We start from the raw sequence: 23,409 nt of genomic DNA on the forward strand, positions 1-23,409 counted from the left end.
GTCATTATGGCCAAACGGTTCTATTTTTGTTTCATCAGACCAGAGGACATTTCTCCAATAAGTACGATCTTTGTCCCTATGTGCAGTTGCAAACCATAGTCTGGATTTTTTTATGGCGGTTTTGGAGCAATGGCTTCTTCCTTGCCGATGTCGATATAGGACTCGTTTTACTGTAGATATAGATACTTTTGTACCTGTTTCCTCCAGCATCTTCACAAGGTCCTTTGCTGTTGTTCTGGGATTGATTTGCACTTTTTGCACCAAAGTACATTCCTCTCTAGGAGACAGAACGCCTCTCCTTCCTGAGCAGTATGACGGCTGTGTGGTCCCATGGTGTTTATACTTGCATACTATTGTTTGTACAGATGAACGTGGTGTTTGGAAATTGCTCCCAAGGATGAACCAGACTTGTGGAGGTCTACAATTTTTTTTCTGAGGTCTTGGCTGATTTCTTTAGATTTTCCCATGATGTCAAGCAAAGAGGCACTGAGTTTGGTAGGCCTTGAAAGATAGGCCTTGAAATACATCCACAGATACACCTCCAATTGACTCAAATGATTTCAACTATCAGAGGCTTCTAAAGCCATGACACAATTTTCTGGAATTTTCCAAGCTGTCTAAAGGCACAGCCAACTTAGTGTATGATTTAGTGATTGTGATACAGTGAATTATAAGTGAAATAATCTGTCTGTAAAAAATTGTTGGAAAAATGACTTGTGTCATGCACAAAGTAGATGTCCTAACCGACTTGCCAAAACTATAGTTTGTTAACAAGAAATGTGTGGAGTGGTTGAAAAACGAGTTTTAATGACTCCAACCTAAGTGTATGTAAACTTTTAGACTACAACTGTACATGATGAATGGTCTGGAGTAAGTGTAAGGACAAGGGGTGGTTACAACACGTCTCCTAAACTGAGAGATCCTAAAGCATACTATAATGAGTTATAAAAGCCATACCGTGAATAATACAGTCAGATGTATAATTATGATACATGTTAAACCAAATGCAGGCACCGGCCCAACAATATACATTTCTTTATTTTTTTATCCAAGTTTTTTTTTATCATCTATACGCGCTTGCTGGCTAGGAGCAGTGTTTAAAATGTTGGGGCCAAGAGCCATTTTGAAATAATGGGAGGAATACATAAATGTTATGTCAGACAGTAGCAACCCATTAAGAGCATTGTCGTCATCTGCAGAATAATACAAGTTTGAAGCTCAGCTTCGTGCTGCCAGAAACACACAAGCTAGAAAACGATTAGAGCCTCACAAGAGAGCAATACACCCTCAGGTCAGTTCTATATTCTATATTACAGGTCAGTTCTATATTCTATATCACAGGCTAGTTCTATATGACTACATTCACCATTAACACTCAATCTTTACAATGTAAAATGTCAAAGTACATCTCAACTCTTCAATCCAACATATTGCGCGCATATGTTTAAAATCCACGAGTTACTCTTCAATATCTTTTATGCTGTATGACACAACAAAAGCCGCAAGCAAAGGCTTCACTGAAGATTAACAGATGAGATGTTTTGATGTGCAGCAGTCAAAAAGGAACAATCCCAAAACCTTAATATTGACTTTTTTATATACCAGTAATCCTGGTGTACCATTGCAGGCAGAAGGGTTGTTGTACACTAGCAAAGGCCAACGAGTGAATGCAGTAAAGCACAGCTAACTGATTGGATGGGTGAAGATTTTGCAACCTGTATCCTAACCAGTGTAGATAGTGTCCATGTCAAGCCCACTTTTTCCCCTTGTCTGGGGTCGCATTGCCTTGTGCGTGCGTCTAAACCACATAACCTGCTCTATCACAGTCTATAACAAAATAGGGGATGGTGGTGAATGAGAAGGAGGGTGAAGAAGAGTTTTGGCACCTCCAGAACCTTGGCATTTCAATGCTTCCCCTTTCCCCACCCCCACTTTGTATAAATATGGGTCTGAGGCAGAGCCAAGAGGGTGGCACTGGTAGCAGCCACAGACACATTGGTGCGCACAGGTCGCGCTGAGCTGCCCCAATGCAACTTCATGTGGTGACGCAGGTTGGAATTGCTGGAGAAGCGCTTGTCACACTGCTGGCAGGAGAAGGGTTTCTCCTTGGTGTGGATGCGCCGGTGGATTATGAGCTGGGTGGACACACGGAAGAACTTTCCGCACTCCGGGCACTCGTAGCGCTTGGTCTCCGCATGGATGCGCCGGTGGTTCTTGAGGGCGTTCAGATTGTGAAACTCCTTTTGACAGGAGGTGCAGAAATAAACGCCTGTCTTGTGGATGGTCTTGTGGTTGAGGAGGGAGCTAGCGTGACGGTAAGCACGGCCACACTGGTCACAGACGTACGATTTGGCCCCCACACCAATTACCGGTTTACCTGAAAATGTAAACGTTGAACTTGTATTAAACCACACTTCCAGAAACCTTGGCTTTTCAATGTATATCACAGCGGCACTTTCCCTTCCCCCACCTATAGAAATGGGCTTGAGCGCATACCCAGGAAACTGGGAGGAGCTGAGCCGCTCCAGTGCAACTTCATGTGGTGGCGTAGGTTGGACTTGCTGGAGAAGCGTTTGGCGCATTGCTGGCAGGAGAAGGGCTTCTCCTGGGTGTGAATGCGCTGGTGGACGATGAGTTGGCTAGGAGCACGAAAGGCCTTTCCACAATCTGAGCACCGGTGGCGTTTGACCTCAGTGTGGATGCGCCGATGGGTCTTGAGAGCCATCAGGTTGGAGAACTCCTTCTGACAAGAGCTGCAGAAATAGGCACCTGTCTTGTGGACGTTCTTGTGGTTCTGGAGGGATCCGGCATGGCGGTAACCACGGCCGCACTGGTCACAGACATGCGACTTGGGTGGTCTCCTTGCGCCAATTGGTGGATGACCTGAAAATGTAAAATGTAGGAATTGTGTCATGCCATAATTCTAATATTTCCGTTTGTATAAACATTCATGCTGGCTTCACATGCTCGGGGAAATGGGGAAACTGGGAAGTCATAAGCCCGACATGGTTGTGTTCAGTTCTTTTGAAGTTGGAACAATTCTTAATGAAGTAAGCTAGCTTGCTTAACATCCACAATATGGTCAGACTAGCTACATTATACATAATGATAAGGTTGTAATTATAAAAAACAGATTTGTTGTCAAAGGTAAAAGGTCAGTGGTGAAACGTCACAACTTAGGTAACAAAAATGTCTCTGTACTTGTAATTTCGACTTGGACAAGTGAAATTTTCCACTGGGAACTAATGTGAAAGCTGCATTAGAAACAGCTTCATCAATAATTCTTCAACAATTAAAGGTGCATTCCGTAACATTTCCACATGCACATAGATCTTAATATATCAGTAGTAATAAATTAATACTATTAATTGAGACAAAAACAAAAAGAACTGTCAGAGTGGCACGTCATGGCTACCCTCAGTTTATACAAAATGCAGCGTCTTCTTGATTCAATATTGGTTCTACTTTTTAGAAGTTGAAAGCCCAACAATATTGCGTCTACAAAATAATATTTTGGACTTATGTCATATTCTTCAAAATCAGAGAGGGAGTCAAAAATATCACTGAAATGTTACAGATAGCACCTTTAACAATAAATTGTTTTTCGGGCAATTCACCTGAGCCTTTTCAATATACAATCAAACCATTGGGCAAATCAAATTGGCCTTCCCTACACTGATGGCGTACTGAGCTTTGAGTCAAACGGTGAGGCTACATGTGTTGTAAATGTCATTCTCCCACTGTACACTGCAGGTATATGGGTTATTTATGCATTTCCACTAGCAACCAGTATTTCATTTGGTCGTTTACAAAGCCTTGTAAACCTTTGAATTTGGTGGAAGAATCTGATGTCTCAATTTGGGAACAAATGTATAGCTACAGTTAATTATATTCAACACGGGTGGATCTTTATTAAGCACAAACTATCATGCATATATAAAAGACGAAATGTACATGAAAACAAAACAAATATGGAACAGGTCAGAGTTACATGTGTAAGATTACGGGTGAGAGATTTGTGTCTTCAATATCTGGGCTAGTTTCATATTCATGGTGACAAATACACAAAAATTGCAATATTGCAATGTTGATTCTACAACCCGTAGGACAATTTACTAAAAAAACGATTTCATTTGGTTTCTACAAATACTTGACTGTTCCTTAATCAACCCAGACAAAAATATTTTATGTCATTAATTTGAGCAGCCACTTGTTAGTTTAACATATTAATCTAAGAGCTTATAGGAAGCAATTGAACAAAAGTAGACATCCAAAAACACACTTCACCACCACGCAGACACTCCATCCAACGTGTATAGTGACCACACTCTTGAAAAACATGTAATAGAAATGCACTGTGGTTGCTAGACGTTGGCATCAGCTCAACAGATTCCATATGGACACTATGTTAGCGTGCTAAGCTAACTAGCGGCAAATATGCACACTCAGACTTGACTGGGTTAATAAAAAATGTAAAAAACCCTACGTGGAAAAATGAGGTTGGTCTAAACATCAGCTAAGTGGAAAAACTAAAGAAAGGAGTTTGAGGATATTCTTCTTCCAAGGATGAAAGAGCTCTAAACGCATTTGGTTGATTATAAATTAAGGTATATTTTCAACAACCACATTGTAAACTCAATATTATTGTGATTGTGTGTTGCATAAAACAAACAAATATTCTAGCATCAAGATAATGGAATGCATTCAAAGATTGTACCTTAAAGATTACATATAGGTGCATTAGTGTCCATTTCCTTATTGTTTGGACTAACATGAGCAAATGACTGAAAATGACAAGAGGTCAAATCCTCTAGGGCTGTGTTTATACAGGGAGCCTTATGCCAATCTTTTTCTCCACTAATTGCCATTTTATCTAATATAGATCAGCTCTGAATAAGATCTGATGTGATTGGTCAAAATAACATTTAGTGGAAAAAATATCAGCAACGGCCTAGGTGTATGATGAGGGCACCAGCCTTTCCAAAGGCAACAAGGTAAATAACATGATCAAACTTCATCCGCAGTCTACATCATTTGCTTAAAGATCTGCAATTGTATACCCCCCTTCCTTACATATCCTCAAACAGGTCAATTATTTGGCCCCTCAACTAGACACATTTTAAGTTGACCAATTCACTGAAGTGAAAATGTTCAAGCCAGGTCTTTAACAAGGTCGAGTTAACCCAGGTTGATTTCACCTTCACAGGTTAAAAATGGCCTGTGTGAAAACAAGTTGATTATTTAAACACAACACTTTCAAAAGTACATTAAAAGCGTGGAGTTAAAGGACAATTGATTCACCACAATGTTCTTGACTTGTTTTCCAACTATTTATTTTCAGTACTCAGCATTAGGGGTTATAATATGGACAGGTTTTGTTAAGAAATGAATTATGAAAACATAGTTTATAAAAGTGTGTAGTAGGCATTACATACATGTATGAAACAAAAAAGTTAGAACTGAAAATGATTCATTATAGTTGTTCAAACCTAATCCTTTCTAATCTAACCGTAATGATGGTTGGAAGTGTCCACTTTTAACCAATTCTGGAGAAAACAATTAAAATATAGTTAGTTGTCCTGTGGTCTAGTTAGCACATTGCTCTTAAAAATCACTTCACTGTCACTTTATATTTCACTTACTAGCACCAGCGCTCCCAGTAAAAGGTGTTCACACAGACCTTTGAATAGTCAAAACGCAATTAAATAAAAGAAATACTAATAAATACAAGGGTTACGATTAAGGTGTAACAAAAACTTAAAGAGAATGAGGACTGAACGCACAAACAATTCACAAAGTCATCCCTTTTGAGTGTGAGCTTTTTGTGAAACAAAAGGAAGTCCAGTCTGACTTGAGGGGAGACGGTCACAACATCACTTCAGAAATAATTCCTTAAATCTTTGTACTGCAATCAAAAACACACATTATACAAGTTCCCCGTTTATTGTACAAGGGACTTTCTTTTTTTTTTTGTAAAACCATAACAAATTGAGACAACATGGAGGAGTACTGTAACAAGTGTTCTTTGGGAGTCCTTCATACTTGACTCCATGTCAATTATACATACAGGATGAATAGTCAGGGGTAAGTGTAAGGAAAGGGGGTGGTTACAACACAGCTCCTAAACAGAGATCCTAAGACTAGCGTTTTCCATTACAAGTGTTAATATAAATAAATGCATTCTACAATGATCTGTTTTATAAAAGTCAACTGTAAATAATACAGTCAGAAGTACGATTACGATACAGGATAAAACCAAATGCCGGCATGGGCCTAACAATATACATTTTCTTTCCTTTTTTTTCCTTTTTTTTTTTTTTTAAAACCACAACTTATTGTCTATACATGTTTACTAGTTAGGCGCAGTGTTTAAAATATGGGTGCCCAGAAACATTATTATTATTTTTTTTTAAATATTAGGAGGAATACACAAATGTGATGCCAGAAAGAAGCAACCGATAAAGAGCATTGCTGTCATCTGCAGAATAATAAGGTTTGAAGCTCATCTTCGTGCTGCAAGAAACACACAAGTTAGAAAACGATTAGAACCTCACAAGAGAGCAATACACCCTCAGGTCAGTTCTATATTACAGAAATGTGACATCTCCATCCACTGCATTAATTCACCGTTAAAACTACATTTTTACAATGCCAAAGTACATCTCCACTCTTGGTTCCAACATATTGCTCACCTCAGAGATACTGTTTGAAATAAAAAAATGTCTTACTGTTTAAGATGTTTTGTAGAACAGGACAAAGGCCGCATGCAAAGGCTTTATCCAAAATCAACAGATATGGAATGGGATGTCGTGATGTGCAATGCATTCAAACTGCAAAGATGCCACAAAGAAAACCTTAACATTGGTCAAATTCATCAATGTGGTTGACTTGGTGAGCTTCACGCCACACTCTTGGCATGGCATAAGGATGTTCTTCCTAATGTGCCAGGTTTGCTGTAACTTTGACACTGGGGCTTAACTGTCAATAAAACACAGAGAAATCTACAATCATCTACTGTGCAACATGCAACAGGGGCTATGACAACAGTATATCATTAAGGTTTCTAAAGGGCCGAACAGAGAAGTCTAGCACGCATCCTACACTGAGTGAGCAGTAATCCTTGTGTACCATTACAGGCGAATGGGTTCTTGTCCCCTAGCAAAGGCCATCGAGTGAATGCAAGCAAGAGTAGCCATGCTGGTTGGGATGAAGCAGATGGGGGAAGCTTTTGCCACCAGACTGTCTTAACCAGTGTAGATGTCGTCCATGCCAAGTCAGTCCTCTCCCCCTCTACCCTCCCTGGTCTCAGGTTGCATGCAGGGCCTGGGTCTCTAAAACACATCATCTGTTCTGTGAAAATATACAGATATAAACCTCACACTATACAACAAGAGCGAGATGGTGGTGAATGAGAAGGAAGGGGACTAAGAGTTTTGGCACCTCTAAAACCTTGGCATTTCAATGCATCTCACACTAGCACCCCCACCCCCCACCCATACTTATAGAAATGGGCCTGAGGGCATACCCAAGAAGCTGGCAGCGCCCATGGCCATGGTGGGGGGCGCTGAGCTGCTCCAGTGCACCTTCTGATGGTGGCGCAGGTTGGACTTGCTGGAGAAGCGCTTGTCGCATTGCTGGCAGGAAAAGGGCTTTTCCTTGGTGTGGATGCGCCTGTGGCAGATGAGCTGGGTGGACACACGGAAGGACTTTCCACAGTCGGGGCACTGGAAACGTTTGGGCTCAGTGTGAATACGCCGGTGGTTCTTGAGGGACATCAGGTTGGGAAACTCCTTCTGACAGGAGTTACAGAAGTAGGCGCCTGTTTTGTGACTGTTTTTGTGGTTGAGGAGGGAGCTGGCGTGGAGGTAGCCGCGGCCGCACTGGTTGCAGACGTGCGACTTGGTCCCCGTCGCCCCACGGCTCCTGCTGCCACTGGGGCCTTGGAAGGACAGGGAGTTCATTTTGGGTAGTCCATTGGGGACCAGTCCTTGGGCCTGCAACAGCGTGAGATCCAGGCCGGAGTCCCAGTTAAGGCCTGAGCTCCCGCCCCCGGATGTGCCCCCAGAGGCTCCCCCAGCCCTGGCCTGTTTCTGCTGGGGGGGCCTGGGGGCTTGGCCGTGAGAGATCTCCTGGTGGAGCCGGAAGCTGGCCTGGCTGGGGAAGCTGCGCTGGCAGGGGCCACAAGTTAGCTCCCTCTCCTTTAGGTGGACACGACGGTGGCTGTTGAGCTGGGAGGAGACACGGAAAGCCTTGCCGCATTCTGGGCAGCGGTGACGCCGAATCTCTGAATGGATGCGCCGGTGGTTCTTGAGGGCCAGGAGGTTGGAATAGGTCTTGAGGCACACAGCACAGTGGTAAATGCCGACGGTGTGGGTGTTTTTGTGGTTGAGGAGGGAGCTGGCATGGGCGTAGGAGCGGCCACACTGGTCACATCTGTGGAGAGAGAATAGAAAAAGAAGAAATTAGTAACTGCTTGCGGTCCATTTTTTACTAATCTAACAAAACTAATTGGCTGGTTACCACTTTTCCATTAGATAAAACTTATATATCTCAAAATAATTTGTACAGGTATATGATCTGGAATCCGGCTTAAAGCTTTGGAGATGACTAAGTGGTTTACCATGTCCTGCAAGAAGAAATAGTCAATTTATACACATAGTAAAAAGGGGGACACATTTCGGTGGAAACAAGGGGGGGGGGGGAATATGGATCGTCATTAAATTAGTTTTCAATTATTTGATTGAGAGTCTTAGAAGGTATGTGTGGCTCCCTGCACTGCACATTTGGATACAACAATTCCATCCCACTTTCAAAGTTATTGAAATGATTCTGACTTTCTTATTGGCCGCAACTGTGGTGAAATATGGTGGCTTAGTGCAGATTGCCCCACCCCCATAAAATAACTAAATGACAACAAAGCATGTGCAGTGTAGCAAGCTCCAAATACTTACTGTGGATCTAAGGGTAGACCTATGCTCTTTATCAATGTAGTCTTTACTGTAACATCAGCAACAACAAAAAAACAAACATACAAGAACCTTTTCACTTCTATGGTCTTTTACCATTTTAACCAGCTTTTGTGCCTTGACTTTGTCAAACAAAGAAACCCACTAAACTAGGTTTACACTACCAACAACCTAAAAATGTACAATGTACCTATTAAAAGAGACAGGGAAGGCACAAACAAAGGAGCACTACAATTCATAACAAGTACAAGGAACACACAAATCATACATCTTACTTATTATACTATGTCAGCTAGTTTGAATTGATATCAATTAATGGCAGTATTCTTTGTAAAAGCAGAAAATAAAACATCCAACTGAACAATCAAATCAAGTCTGATTCATAGTAGCCTAGGAAACGAATGTATATCTAACTGAAAGCAAACAGGGTGACTTATCTGGTCTCCACTAATCAATCTGTCCAAACTTCAGAAATATCCGAATTCCGGTGCACGTATGGTCCCAAGGAAGCCGGATTGGAGATCATATACCTGTAATAGACATGTAGAAACCTATGATCTTCACTATTTTCACTCAAGAATCACAAACAACAGACGAAAACTCACGTGTACCGGCACTCTTCTCCCCCTGTCGTGCTTGCAGTGGCCATCCTCCTGCCCTCCTTGCCTACCTGGTTCTCCCCGCAGCGGTGCCTCGCCAGGCCTGACCTCCCCTGGAAGCTCTTCCCGCAGCTGGTGCAGCCAAAGCGTGTGTGGCCCTCCTCATGGACCTTCTGGTGATTGCGGAGGAATCTGGCTAGCCGGAATGCTTTCCCACAGTGGTGGCAGATGTGCCTCTTCTTCTGCGTGTGAATGCGCATGTGGTTGCGCAGCGCCATGTAGTTGGAGTACGGCTTGTCGCAGTAGGTGCAAGTAAAAGTGCCCGTCTTGTGTGTGTGCTTGTGGTTCAGCAGGCTGCTGGCATGTTTGTAAGAGCAGTTGCAGATGTCACAGCTGTAGGGGCGTTCATCTGGCACAAGGTCAGCCCCATCGATGCTGAGGCTTGAGCTGTTGAGGGAGGCAGAGGACGAAGGGAGCTGCTGAGCAGGGCAGTCATGTGCAGCCAGCTGGTCTGCAGTAGCGAAACCCTCACAGCACCCATCACACTCGTAATCCATTTGAGCAACAGCACCTGCAGCCCCCTTGCAGAGCTGTGCAGAGTGGTGGGTGGTCAGCTGCTTTTGGGTACGGAATCCTTTGCCGCACTCCTGGCAAGTGTGCTTCTTGAGGGCAAAATGAAGACGCAGATGGTTTTTCATGGCCAGGCGGTTCGGGTAAGTGGAGTTGCAGACATTGCAGTGATACTCGCCAATTTTGTGAAGATTCTTGTGATTGGCCAAGCTACCTGCATGACGATAGCTCCGTCCACACTCATCACAGGCGAAGGGTCGTCGTCCCCCTTCTTGTAGATCAAAATTCTGAGCCCTTGAAGTGCCAGCCTCTGAGTAGGGTTGCTTGAAGCCTTGTTGTTGTTGTCCATACTTGACTTCCCCCATGCCAGGGTTCTGGGATTTGGACGATTCTCCTCTCATGGCCTGCATGCCAGAGGGTCCTCCTTGATACCTTCCATTGCCTAGTTTTGCGAGCTGGGCGTGAGCCTTTGCTCGGTGTTCTTCATGGAGCCGAAGGTGGTTTTCCAGCTGCTTCTGGATCTTGAAGGCCTTCCCACACTCCTCACACTTGTGCCTGCAAAAAAAATGTAGGACCAAATTAAAGATGAGTTAGGAATTGGTAAGCACTCCTTTTCCCTATTCCACGATCTGCCAGCCACTTAACTCGCTCCTAACATCATGAGTGGACAAGCCTACTGGCTGAATGGGCACTAGCTACGTTTAGTAATGATGATAAAAGCACATTTGGGGAAAGTTATTTACCATTCAAGTAAAGCCATCGTTTCGGAATCGGGTGCCACTTGGGGACCGCTTCTCCCTGTGCCAGCGGCAGCCTTGCTGTAGCAAGCCAATAAAGGGAAATCACCAGTCAGAAATACATTTTACGTTTAGAATGGATTCAAAAATGTCATGGCCTGGCCATTTCTTGGGTTCCTAGGGGTTGCTTAAGGGGAGTTTTGTTTTTAAATTAGCTTTACAGATTGGACTGTAGCACAGAGTAGACTCTTACATTAAAATGACAATGTTGTTAGTTTTTCAGCTGTGCCGCTGTACAGTGAGGGAAAAGCGGTGTGTTTTCTTCAACAAATCGAATGCCTATTTTTTTTACATCAATGCGGAGGCCCTTCAACAGGCAAATTGATTATTCTTACTCATCTAGTATTATTACAATGAAAAATACCACATCTCATTATTTCAGAGAAAATAAAAACCAATCTATGGAAGAGATACTGTACAATCCAGATTTTAGTGTAAACTGTCCTATTGATGTCAACTGGAAATTTGGACCAAATTCAGCTATGCAAACAGATCTTATGTTATTAATACGCCCACAAAGACAAACAAGTCTCAATGGGGAAAAGCATCAAACAAAAGCTTACCTTTTTAAATCAAAGTGGGTCCTCTGGTGGTTCTTAAGGGCCAGCAGGTTGTAGTAGCGCTTCTGGCAGACAAGGCATCTGAAGACTCCGGTCTTGTGAGATTTCTTGTGGTTGAGCAGGGAGCAAGGGTGCCTGTAGCCCCTTCCACACTGGTCACATTTGTGGGGTCGATCCTCTGAATCTGGCATCTGTTGTCTACGGTCCTGTCCTCCCATATCACGACTGCCCCCAGGTCCTCCAACTCCGCCGCCACCAACTCCGTCTCCGCCAGTCATCCCTTTAGCGCCATTCAATCCTTCTTTGCTCAGCACTCCTCCTCTTCCCTTTCCAGGACACAGGTGAGTAATCAGGTGATGGCGATCAGCAAAGAACATGCCACAGTCAACGCAAATGTGATTCCTCCCATCACCATCCATTTTGCCATTAGTATTGGTGGGATCGGCCCCCATGCTCTGCGCTGCTGCATCGGACCTTTGTGGCCCATGAATCAGTTGGTGGTTTAACAGGTCTTGCTTTCTGGAGAAGCTCTGGCCACAGGTGCTGCAGATAATCCTCCAGTCTGCCTCACCGTTAGGCGAAAGTGCCGAAGTCCCAGGCCCTGTGGGATTGTTAGCATGGCTGCGCAGATGGCTCCTCAGAGCTCTGAGGCTGGCATAATGGTTTCCACACACCGAGCACTGGTACACTTCACCATCATCTTCATCTTCTTTATTCATCCTTTTCCCCCCTCCTTGGGCATGGGACTGAGAACCATACTGAGAGCGCTGTCCATTGCTCTCTTTCACATTTCCTCCACCTGAAGGGAGCGCAGCGCCTCCAGGACTGTTGTAGCCACTCATGTTTCCCATGAATCCATTGGACATCCCCTGGTTCTGTCGCCGTTGGGGGCACATGTGAGACTTGATGCCAGAGATGTCTCCATACATTTCTCCACAGTCAGTGCACATGTGTCTATCAGCCTGGCGGTGGTTCTGGGGAAGAGGGGAGTGCCCAGAGTTGCTCTGGGCAAGGGAGCCATCAAATCGATCATGGAACTCCAGTGAATCCAAACCACTGCTGTGTCCACCATCAGGTACAAAGTGAGCAGCGTCACCAAGATTTCCAGGGAGGGAGATAGGGGTGGTTGCGCCGCTCCCCTCCTGCACATAACTATTCTGAGAGTCAAGTGTCAGGGGTTCCGAGGAGAGCCAGTCACCTTCAGTGTTGAGGGATGATTGGTTGGATGTTCTTCCCTTATGGCTGCGGAGGTGGCTATGCAAGGCTGCCAAGTGCGGATACTGCTTGCAGCAGATGGTACACTGGTAGAGGCCAGTCTGGTGGGAGCGCTTGTGGTTGACCAGGCTTCCAGCATGGCGGTAGCTTTTCCCACAATCCTGACACTTGAAACGACGTTCGCCATCATCAGAAGAAGATTGCACTCTCTCTCCAGATGGTGATGGGTTAGAGTTAGAGCCAATCCCATCAGTGTTCAGGATACCATCCTGACCATGGGAGCCTGGGTGGGGGTCATGGGTCAGGTAATGAACTTTGAGGCTCTCCAGATCAGGATGCCCAGCCCCACAGTATGCACAAGTGTAAATGGGATTATTAACAGGAGGTCCAAGCATTGGGTCAAAGGGGCCACGTTTATCATTTGGCAAAGGAGGAAGCGGCAGAGGGTCACCCAGGGCAGGTGTGTATGCTGGGGAGCGGACAGTGCTGAGATTGTGCGCCATTATCCCAGGGAAACTACGGGAAAGACCCAGTGAAGAGGAGGCTGCATTATGCAACAGGATGTGCTCCTGGAAGTCACTCTTGTTGGGCAAAGCTACCTGGCACAGGTGGCAGAAGCAGTTAGCTGCATCATCGGTTTGGGGAGCAGACGAACGCTGATCAGTCACAGAGTCATGTATGTTGTTAACCATCGATGCTCCAGGAGTCTTAAACTTTGAGTGGGTTCGCTCATGACCATTGAGAGCAGCCAGGTTGTTGAACTGCTTGTAACAGACGGTGCACTTGAACGCCCCTTCCTGATGACATTTCTTGTGATTAACCAGGCTCCCATGGTGGCGGTAGGTCCTATCACACTGATCGCATTTGAATGGACGATCCCAGGCGTCATCGGTTACAGGTGACTTCTTATGATCATCTGGGTCATGTGACATCACACCATGACCCATTCCACTGTTGTTCAGGTGACTGCGGGCAAAGCCATCAGACAGGTCTTGTGCAAGACCATAGTTCCTCTCATCATGTCCGTCTTCAGCGCCTTCGTCACCACCGTCTTCCTCTGCCTGGGCACTGCTTGGGGATAGGGTGTGGATACGGAGGTGGTTCTTCAGAGCCACAGCATTGGGCAGGGTTCTGGTGCAGACTGGGCACTGAAAGGAACCCACTTCATGGGATTTCTTATGGTTGGCCAGGCTGCCAGCATGCTTATAGATGCGGCCACATTGCTCACACTCAAACCTCCCATTTTCTTCTTGCTGGTAGTGAGCCTTCATGTGTTCTAATAGACTAGGGGTACTGGGGCAAACCATATCACACTCTTTACAGGGGAAACCCTTGACACGGCTCATATCATGCATTGCCATAGTAGGCGTATACATTTAAGGAAGGGGTATTCAAATCTCAAGATAATAAACAAAAGTAGACAAGGGTAAAATAGAGTCTTAGCTCTTGGACTCTGTGGCGTCAGCCATTTTCTTCCCAGAGCTGAAGAAAGTCTTCTCTTTCAGCCATTCAATACCACCCCGTCAGGGCAGCACCGGAAGGATCTGGACACGGAGCAGGCACTGGAAGAGCACTGTTGAAATTGGAAAAACAAAGGAGGCATTAAATCATTTTGAAGAGACTCAAACCAGAAACGATTATACATACTGAACGTCTAGCCATTTGCACTGTCAACGTGGAAAGGTTATCTATTCTATACTGCAACAAAAATATGACAAAGAACATCTTCATTGGAATAGTAATGGTCTGGGAAAAGCAAACCAGTTGAAAATCCGCCGCATCAGTCATTCAGACCAATAAAATGTTTCCAACATTGAAGCTCTACCTATCAAGGGTGCTGGGCAGGGTAAATCAAGCATACCTACATGTAAGAGCAGGAACACACACAGGATTGTTTACCGTATGCCAGCCAAGAGTAATTTGCACTTCTGAACAGAGTGTCGGCAGTAAATCTCACAGCAAAGACCTTGAAGTCATCTGTCACAAATCCTTAAAATACTACAAACCAGAAGAAGGCAGTAGCGTTGTTTGGCAATGCATTTCCGTGTGTTTGGCTTAGTTTATGGTCTAGATTCCAACGTTAGCTAGCTAGCTAGTTGCGCTGATGTTGCTATTTTGTAGAATGGCCAGTATCAACTAGATAACTACCTAACAAGATGATGAAGAAACAATTCAATTCACTCTACATAATCCCAGTGCCAGCACATAGCCAAATGTTTAGCACAACATAGCTAGCTAGCTAAGGACACTGCATTAGCGCGGCAGCTAACACAGGAAGCTGTTTCGTGGAAACTAATCCATTGTGATTTAATTAGAACATCAATACTAGCTATAGTGGTTAGCTAGCTTGGAGGAAGTATTTAGTGTTGTGTACATTGCGTCTGTGCACTTAGCTAGCTACCATCCCATAACCTAATTGCATATGAAGTGTGACTGGCTTATCCGTGGAGAGAGAAAATGCCATTTTTGTCACTCTTGTTGGCTCCCCCACGTGGGGCATTGTGCTCTCTGATTGGCTCAAAGCCAAGTGAAATTTTATTGGTCACATACACGTGTTTAGCTGATGTAATTGCGGGTGTAGTGAAACACTTGTGCTTCTAGTTCCAACAGTGCAGAAATATCTAACCATTTGACAACATATACCCAATACACACAAATCTAAGTAAAGGAATGGAATTAAGAAAATATAAATATATATGGATGAACAATGTCAGAGCGGCACATACTAAGATACAGTAGAATAGTATAGAATACAGTATATTCATAGGAGTTGAGTAATGCAAGATATGTAAACATTATTAAAGTGACAATATTAAAGTGACTAGTGTTTAATTTATTAAAGTGGCCAATGATTTGTGTGTATAGGCAGCAGCCTCTGTGTTAGTAATGGCTATTTAACAGTGATGACCTTGAGATAGAAGCTATTTTCAGTCTCTCGGTCCCAGCTTTGATGCACCTGTACTGACCTCACCTTCTGGATGATAGCGGGGTGAACAGGCAGTGGCTCTGGTGGTTGTTGTCCTTGATGATCATTTTGGCCTTCCAGTGACATGCTGTAGGTGTCCTGGAGGGCAGGTAGTCTGCCCAGGGTGATGCGTCGTGCAGACCGCACCACCCTCTGGAGACCCAAGGTTGTGTGTGGTGCAGTTGCCATACCAGGCGGTGATAACCCACGACAGGATGCTCTCAATTGTGCATCTGTAAAAGTTTGAAAGTTTAAGGTGACGAGCCACATTTCTTCAGCCTCCTGAGGTTGAAGAGGCGCTATTGCGCCTTCACCACACTGTCTGTGTGGGTGGACCATTTCAGTTTGTTCGTGAAGTGTACGCCGAGGAACTTAACGTCCCACCTTCTCCAGTGCTGTCCCGTGACCAGGGGGTGCTCCCTCTGCTGTTTCCTGAAGTCCACGAGCATCTCATTTGTTTTGAAGTTGAGTGAGAGGTTATTTTCCTGGCACCACTCCCAGAGCCCTCACCTCCTCCCTGTAGGCCGTCTCGTCATTGTTGGTAATCAAGCCTGCTACTGTTTGTCTGCAAATTTGATGATTGAATTGGATACGTGCTTGGCCACGCAGTCATGGGTAAAGAGGGAGTACAGGAGGGGGCTGAGCACACACCTTTGTGGGCCCCCAGTGTTGAGGATCAGTGAAGTGGAGGTGTTGTTTCCTACCTTCAACACCTGGGGGCGGCCCGTCAAGAAGTTCAGGACCTTATTGCACCGGGCGGGGTTGAGACCCAGGGCCTCAAGCTTATTGATGAGCTTGGAGGGTACAATGGTGTTGAATGCTGAGCTATAGTCAATGACCAGCATTCTTAAATAGGTATTCATTCCTCTTGTCCAGATGAGATAGGGCAGTGTGCAGTGTGATGGCAATTGCATCGTCTGTGGACTTATTGGGGCGGTAAGCAAATTGAAGTGGGTCTAGGGTGACAGGTAAGGTGGAGGTGATATGATCCTTGACTAGTCTCTCAAAGCACTTCATGATGACAGAAGTGAGTGCTACAGGGCGATAGTCATTTAGTTCAGTTACCTTTGTATTCTTGGGTACAGGAACAATGGTGGCCATCTTGAAGCATGTGGGGACAGCAGATTGGGACAGGGAGATTGAATATGTCCGTAAACTGACCAGCCAGCTGGTATGCGCATCTCTGATGACGCGGCTAAAGATGCCGTCTGGGCCGGCAGCCTTGCAAGGGTTAACAAGTTTAAAATGTCTTACGTCGGCCACGGAGAGCCCACAGTCCTTAGTAGCGGGCCGCGCCGGTGGCACCGTGTTATCCTCAAAGCGGGCAAAAAACGTGTTTAGCTTGTCTGGAAGCAAGACGTTGGTGACCTGGCTGGTGGCTGGTTTTCCTTTTGTAGTCTGTGATTATCTATAGACCCTGCCACATACAGTACGTCTGAGCCATTGAATTACGACTCACTTTGTCTCTATACTGACATTTTGCCTGTTTGATTGCCTTGCAGAGGGAAAAGACTACTCAGCTTTTATTCTGCCATATTCCCAGTCACCTTGCCATGGTTAAATGCAGTGGTTCGCACTTTCAGTTTTGTGCAAATGTTGTCATCTATCCACGGTTTCTGGTTAGGGTAGCTTTTAAAAGTTTTTGGCCACTGACGAGCACTGCGATTCTACAAGTAGAAACGGCATGCTCATCGCTACCAGGTCGGCACCACTTTTGTTCTAGCAAGAGAAGGAATGGCCTCCCACTGTGATAAGTACCTATCGGCAGTCTGATTCTCTGCGTTTCATGCTTAATGGTCCTGAAATTGAGGCGATGTCCAGAAACAAAAGCCCAATCCAAAAATCGGCCCCTATAAACTTGTGGAGATCTGATAGGTGTACTTTAAGTAACATCGCAATAGCTCTACCTTGTCCTCTAATAGGCCAGGGGGAAGTTTCACCATATTGCTTATACCAATCAAATCCTCTCAGATCTCCAGAAGTGCATTGGGCGAAAGGTTTAAGGTTCAATTTGGGATTGGGCCAACCCCTAGCCCCAAATCCCCTAGACCAGTGGTACTCAACTCTGACCATACGACAGGGTTTTCCAAGCTCGGTCCTCTGGACCCCAAGGGGTGCACGTTTTGGTTTTTGCCCTAGCGCTACAGAGCTGATTCAAATAATCAACTAGCTTTGTAATTTTAAATCAGCTGTGTAGTGGTAGGGCAAAACCAAAACGTACTTCCCTTGGGTGCCCTAAGACAGAGTTTGGGAAATGCTGCCCTACAGGGTCTGGAGTAGAGGTCGACCGATTATGATTTTTCAACGCCGATACCGATTATTGGAGGACCAAAAAAGCAGATACCGATTAATCGGACAATTTTAAAAATAAATACATTTAATTTAAAAAATGTATTTGTAATAATGACAATTACAACAATACTGAATTAACACCCATTTTAACATAATACATCAATAAAATCAATTTAGCCTCAAGTAAATAATGAAACATGTTCAATTTGGTTTAAATAATGCAAAAACAAAGTGTTGGAGAAGAACATAAAAGTGCAATATGTGCTTTGTAAGAAAGCTAACGTTTCAGTTCCTTGCTCAGAACATATGAAAGCTGGTGGTTCCTTTTAACATGAGTCTACAATAATCCCAGGTAAGAAGTTTTAGGTTGTGGTTATTATAGGACTATTTCCCTCTATACCATTTGTATTTCATTAACCTTTGACTATTGGATGTTCTTATAGGCACTTTAGTATTGCCAGTGTAACAGTATAGCTTCCATCCCTCTCCTCGCTCCTCCCTGGGCTCGAACTAGCAACACAACGACAACAGCCACCACATCGAAGCAGCGTTACCCATGCAGAGCAAGGGAAACAACCACCCCAAGGCTCAGAGCGAGTGAAGTTTGAAACACAATTAGCGCGCGCTAAATAGCGTTTCAATCAGTGACATCACTTGCTCTGAGACCTTGAAGTAGTAGTTCCACTTGCTCTGCAAGAGACGCAGCTTTTGTGGCGCGATGGGTAACGATGCTTCGTGGGTGACTGTTGTTGATGTGTGCAGAGGGTCCCTGGTTCGCGCCCGGGTATGGGCGAGGGGACGGTCTGAAGTTACATTTACGCGCCTGCTTCTGCCTGCCACCGCTCAGTCAGATACTTGTATGCAACACAGGACACGCTAGATAATATCATCAACCATGTGTAGTTAACTAGTTAACTAGTTATGATTGATAGTTTTTTATAAGATAAATGTAATGCTAGCTAGCAACTTACCTTGGCTTACTGCATTTGTGTAACAGTCTCCTTGTGGAGTGCAACGAGAGAGAGAGGCAAGTCGTTATTGCGTTGGACTAGTTAACTGTAAGGTTGCAAGATTGGATCCCCCGAGCTGACAATGTGAAAATCTGTCTTTCCGCCCCTGAACGAGGCAGTTAAACCCCCCCCGTTCCTAGGCCGTCATTGAAAATAAGAATGTGTTCTTAACTGATTTGCCTAGTTAAATAAAGAGTAAATAAAGGTGTAAACAAAACAAGATAATAAAATAAAAATTAGCGGCAAATCGGAGCCCAAAAATACAGATTTCCGATTGTTATGAAAACTTGAAATCGGCCCTAATTAAATCAGTCGACCTCTAGTCTGGAGGCTGCTGGTACTTAATTTATTACCAACACCTGGTGTCCCAAGTCAAAATCACTCCCTGATTAGAGGGGAACATGAAGAAAATTCAGTGGAACCGGCTTTGAAGGTCCAAAGCTTAGTTTGAGTGCCCTAGACCCTGCTTTTAAAAATTATTTCCCTCTAATCAGGGACTGATTTAGACATGGTACACCATGTGGGTGCAATTAATTATCAGGTCGAACAGAAAACCAGCAGTAGTCCTGACCTTGGGAGGGTAAAACGTTTATATCTCTGCCCTAGACACTTGGAGATCTAAGAGGCAATATGGTAAAATCTTTACCTTGCCCTCTGATAGACTTGGTGGAATTTTGACATATTTCCTCCACCTGTTCAATCCTCTCAGATCACCACAAGTGTCTAGGTCAGGGGTCGAAAACAGGTGGCCCGCGGGCCAAAAATCATCCATGGTGGGCTAAATTATGGTCAATTTGCATTTAAAATTATTATGATCCGGCCCCCCGACAATCAGCTCCGCCAAAAACCCTCCAGCTGACTCTAGTTGCCTACCCCTGGTAAGAAGAACAGGCGAAGCGAGGCTCCACTCCTGTCAATTTGTCCACATGAGAATACAGCAATAAGCAGACCAAGTGGGGAGCTTATTTGATCAAATTGAAGTTTCATAAAGTTTAGGTTGTTACGAATTTAGTGATAAGTGAATGAAATTGTATAGTTGTTTGTTTTGAACACGCGTAGCTGCCCTCTCATTGGCTAGAATGTTCCCACCTGATCTTCCCCCTCCTGCCTGCCTTGCCGACAACTCCCACCGTTAGGGCAGACACAAATTAAAAGATGTTTACCTACACAGCCCTGAAAGGCTGGTCTAGTGCCCATCCACATCAGATGAACTGCCATTGGTCTATTATACTCAGATCACATTGTGACATGTTGTGGGCCAAAAGTTCCATCCCACCTGAACAGGCTGAAATTCCAGGATTTTTAAAACAGCTCTTACACAAAAGGGGCTTTATCATAATTTTCACAATTTCAGTGTGTTATTTTGACCTTTATGGAAACGTGAGATAAAAAAACAAATTTTGAACTGCACTGCCCTTTTAACATTCAACACTTGTGCTTTATTGTGGGGTGAAAACATGATATCAGTTCACAAGCTCTTTGGACACCATAAAGGTTACTTTGGAGTCATTACAACTGTGAATATGCATCGACAAACTTAAAAAATATATGTTGTCTTACATTTATAGAATTCAATGCTTTATGTTTTGCCAATGTTTGAATCGGACATTTGTTCAAATTAGTCTATAGTTTATTTGTACACATGATTTATCATCTGACAGTTGTCAGTGTGGATTCAAAGTTTTACTGATTGTATTTAGGCATATGTGCTAACTAAGGACTTGTGTTGTGAGAACTTTTAGACATGGCTTTTGTTTTATTGGATGTGGCACGTTTGCAGCTTGTGTTCGCTTCCGCCAGGCTGACCAGTGTGTCGTGTGCCAAGTTCTTCCTGAAGGATCTTGGGAACCACACCTATAGTTTGCACATTTACAGCACAAAAGACAATACAAAGGTTTGTGGAATGCCTAATTTCACAATCTATGTAAATTCTGTGATAATTCATCCAAATTTGAGATGTTGGACTAAAATATAAGCTAATGCAAGGTTGATATTACAGTTGTACACACAATTCTAATTAAAAAAAATGGGTCAAATGCAACATTGGTCATTTTCAGTAACAGGCCTAGTATTGACACAGGCCTACCAGTATTTGTTCCTGCAGTCAAGTGACCTCAACAGAACACACTTTATACCCTGCATGGGTTAGTCTTACAGTTCTCTTGTGAAAGTGAAAGCCCCATAACCTCTGGGATGGTACCCTGACCCAGGGCTCTGACGACAGGCCATCTGGATGTGCTAGGCTCATCAAGCCAATCAAGATCTGTGTAGCGAAATACCAGATGGGTAGCACTTTGTCTACAGTTGAGGTTGTCTGTCATCTGTTGTTTACACTTTGAAGCATATTCATTGCTGAGCTGAGCCCAGGTTGGAATAAAGGCATGTCTTTTCAAATGATAACAAAAAAAATCACAATGGGCCCATGGTGTAAAAAGTGACCCGATTTAAATCTCTGGCCTACAGAAGCCATAGTTTCTGTTCTCTTTGGGGAGGAAAATGTAATGTGAATGTGCCCACTTCAGCTCGAGTGGCCATTATCAAACGTGGTGTGAATGATGCAAGTAGCAGAATTATTAAAACGTAAGAATGGGGAGGTGAAGCATAAACAACTGGAATACTGACCACTGACTAATTCCCATTTACAACTAAATGCAAACAAAAAATGACAATGTCTAAGAACTGTCAAATACAATTATGTAACTAGTTAGCCTAGAAAACAAGCGAAACTCATTTGATAGCAGAAGAAACTATTTTAAACAGCGAAATCACAACCATCTTTACATTTAACGCGCAAATAGTTGTACATACACCGTTTGCTTTTGCTAATATCTTTACATTTACTTTGTGTGACTCGATGTTTACACGTGCATTGTTTTGGTTGAGAGCTCGGACGAATTGGGTCTGGAGCTACATTTCAACAAATACAATGTTTTTCTTTCATATTAAAGAGGCCCATGAAACTGTAATTCGAAATAATTTTTATAATGTATAATCTGATTTTGTGGTGGGCGGCGATTCTAACGCGATCCGTGACCTTGGCTTGAATTTTCTACATAGTTCACACAGCGTAACATTTTCAGGACAAAAGCAGGGCATCTTTACCACCGATCAGCGAGACATTCCGTGCTCTTTTCCATCGGACGACTCCCCAAATTAGGCAACGTCAAGGCCGGAGGACCGAGAAAGCATAAACTATGACATTTTGCTCATAAATGCATAGTTAACTGAAACACCGAATTATTAAAATGTTTAAATATAATGCGAATTCGCTTTACACAAAAATCTAAGAGAACGACTAAATTTCCATCAAATTGCTTTCTAAGAAGCTATTTGCAACTAGCTAGTACGCTAGCCGCGTTTTAGCTAAGTTAGCTGTGCAAACATTAGCCTTTTAGCTAGGTCAAGTTGTGAAAAGAGATGACTTCGGATCATATACATGCATATTAAATGTTATTATAATACAAGTGTAGCTAAATGTGAGACATTACTTCACCTTAAGGAGCAATTGACCTGGCAAACTAATGTAATAATCTGCAACGACCCGACAAACTAGCTAGCGCGGCCGCCTAGCTAAGTACCCCCCACGATGCTAAAAAAAATACAAGGAAAACGGAAGTCGTTAACTCTACATTTTGCAAGCGCAAATAAATATAAGATGCACATTCTGCATACATGTATGTATATTCCCTTGTTATCTGCACAGAACATATTATTTCAATGAATGCCTTAGCAAGCCAAATAACCGTGGCACGCAAAGGTTAGCTTGCTGGCTAACGTGCGCTAGCCTAGAACCAACAAAGATCTCGACAAATACACTCTGGCCCATTGATGGAAAACATATATTTTTTATACGTTTTACGCACTCGACTTACCCGTTTAATGACGTTCTTTGCACCAGAGCGAATGATGCCGAATCTGAAAAACGCAGCATTTGCGTTCTCATTTAGGAGACTTGTTATTTTTTCAGATCAACAACCGACTTTGGTTCTTCGGTCATTTTTTTCTCCACGGATTCAACATACTTCCTGCTAGCTAGCCGTGTGAAGCGGAGGCATACGTACTTTTGCGCGTCATCATGCGCAGAATAACATTTTAGTCTGCATCAAACACCTATATTTTTTAAAAACAGATTACTTTTTTTCCATGCTGTACTGTATTTTGCTCTCCAGAAACTGTAACTTGTCCATTTTGCTGATGCGCGCTCAATCATGTTGTTAATCCAAATCAGACAAACATCCACAGTTGGTGCAGGCGCTGCTCATAATAGATTCCCGTGAAAACAGCCTTTGCTTCGTGGATCATGAAGGAAATGACATTCCGAGGTCACTATGTCTGTCTATGGTATTGTAAATTACTGTCATTGTTTCTTTCATGGTTTGGGAGTGATAGTTTAATACTCCAAAATGATTTAGTTTATTAGATTGCAACACGAAAT

General features: G+C 43.7%; 1 protein-coding gene across 4 annotated transcripts; it reads right to left on the reverse strand.

Annotated features, from left to right (window-relative positions):
- Positions 1–745: 745 nt before the first annotated feature.
- Positions 746–23,092, reverse strand: si:dkey-89b17.4 (zinc finger protein 646). Of its 4 annotated transcripts, XM_021557610.2 has the most exons (7): positions 22,847–23,091; positions 11,496–14,280; positions 10,879–10,953; positions 9,572–10,690; positions 7,526–8,433; positions 2,497–2,883; positions 747–2,377 (listed from the first exon to the last, which is right to left on the reverse strand). In XM_021557610.2, exons 2-7 carry the CDS (start codon positions 14,081–14,083, stop codon positions 1,905–1,907), a joined length of 5,550 nt encoding a protein of 1,849 aa, XP_021413285.2. In that variant the 5' UTR covers positions 14,084–14,280; positions 22,847–23,091; the 3' UTR covers positions 747–1,904. The 4 variants fall into 4 exon arrangements, 3 of the variants coding, with proteins under 3 accessions (XP_021413286.2, XP_021413285.2, XP_021413287.1); XM_021557611.2 differs by lacking the exon at positions 10,879–10,953 and having other exon boundaries at positions 746–2,377; positions 22,847–23,092; XR_002468046.2 differs by lacking the exons at positions 747–2,377; positions 2,497–2,883 and adding an exon at positions 3,890–6,513 and having other exon boundaries at positions 6,729–8,433; positions 22,847–23,088.
- Positions 23,093–23,409: the final 317 nt, after the last annotated feature.

This window comes from Oncorhynchus mykiss, chromosome 13 (genome assembly GCF_013265735.2).
Source record: "Oncorhynchus mykiss isolate Arlee chromosome 13, USDA_OmykA_1.1, whole genome shotgun sequence".
In the NCBI taxonomy this organism is placed as follows: domain Eukaryota; kingdom Metazoa; phylum Chordata; class Actinopteri; order Salmoniformes; family Salmonidae; genus Oncorhynchus; species Oncorhynchus mykiss.

Bases quoted from the DNA above. Each gene is read 5' to 3' on its own strand.
- si:dkey-89b17.4 (XM_021557610.2), bottom strand. From the start codon at position 14,083: ATGTATACGCCTACTATGGCAATGCATGATATGAGCCGTGTCAAGGGT. The intron at 10,691-10,878 runs GTAAATAACTTT...TTTTTTTTGCAG, and splicing joins ACGATGGCTTTACTTGAATG to GCACAAGTGTGAGGAGTGTG. The intron at 2,884-7,525 runs GTATGCCCTCAG...TTACATTTTCAG, and splicing joins GGGCGCTGCCAGCTTCTTGG to GTCATCCACCAATTGGCGCA.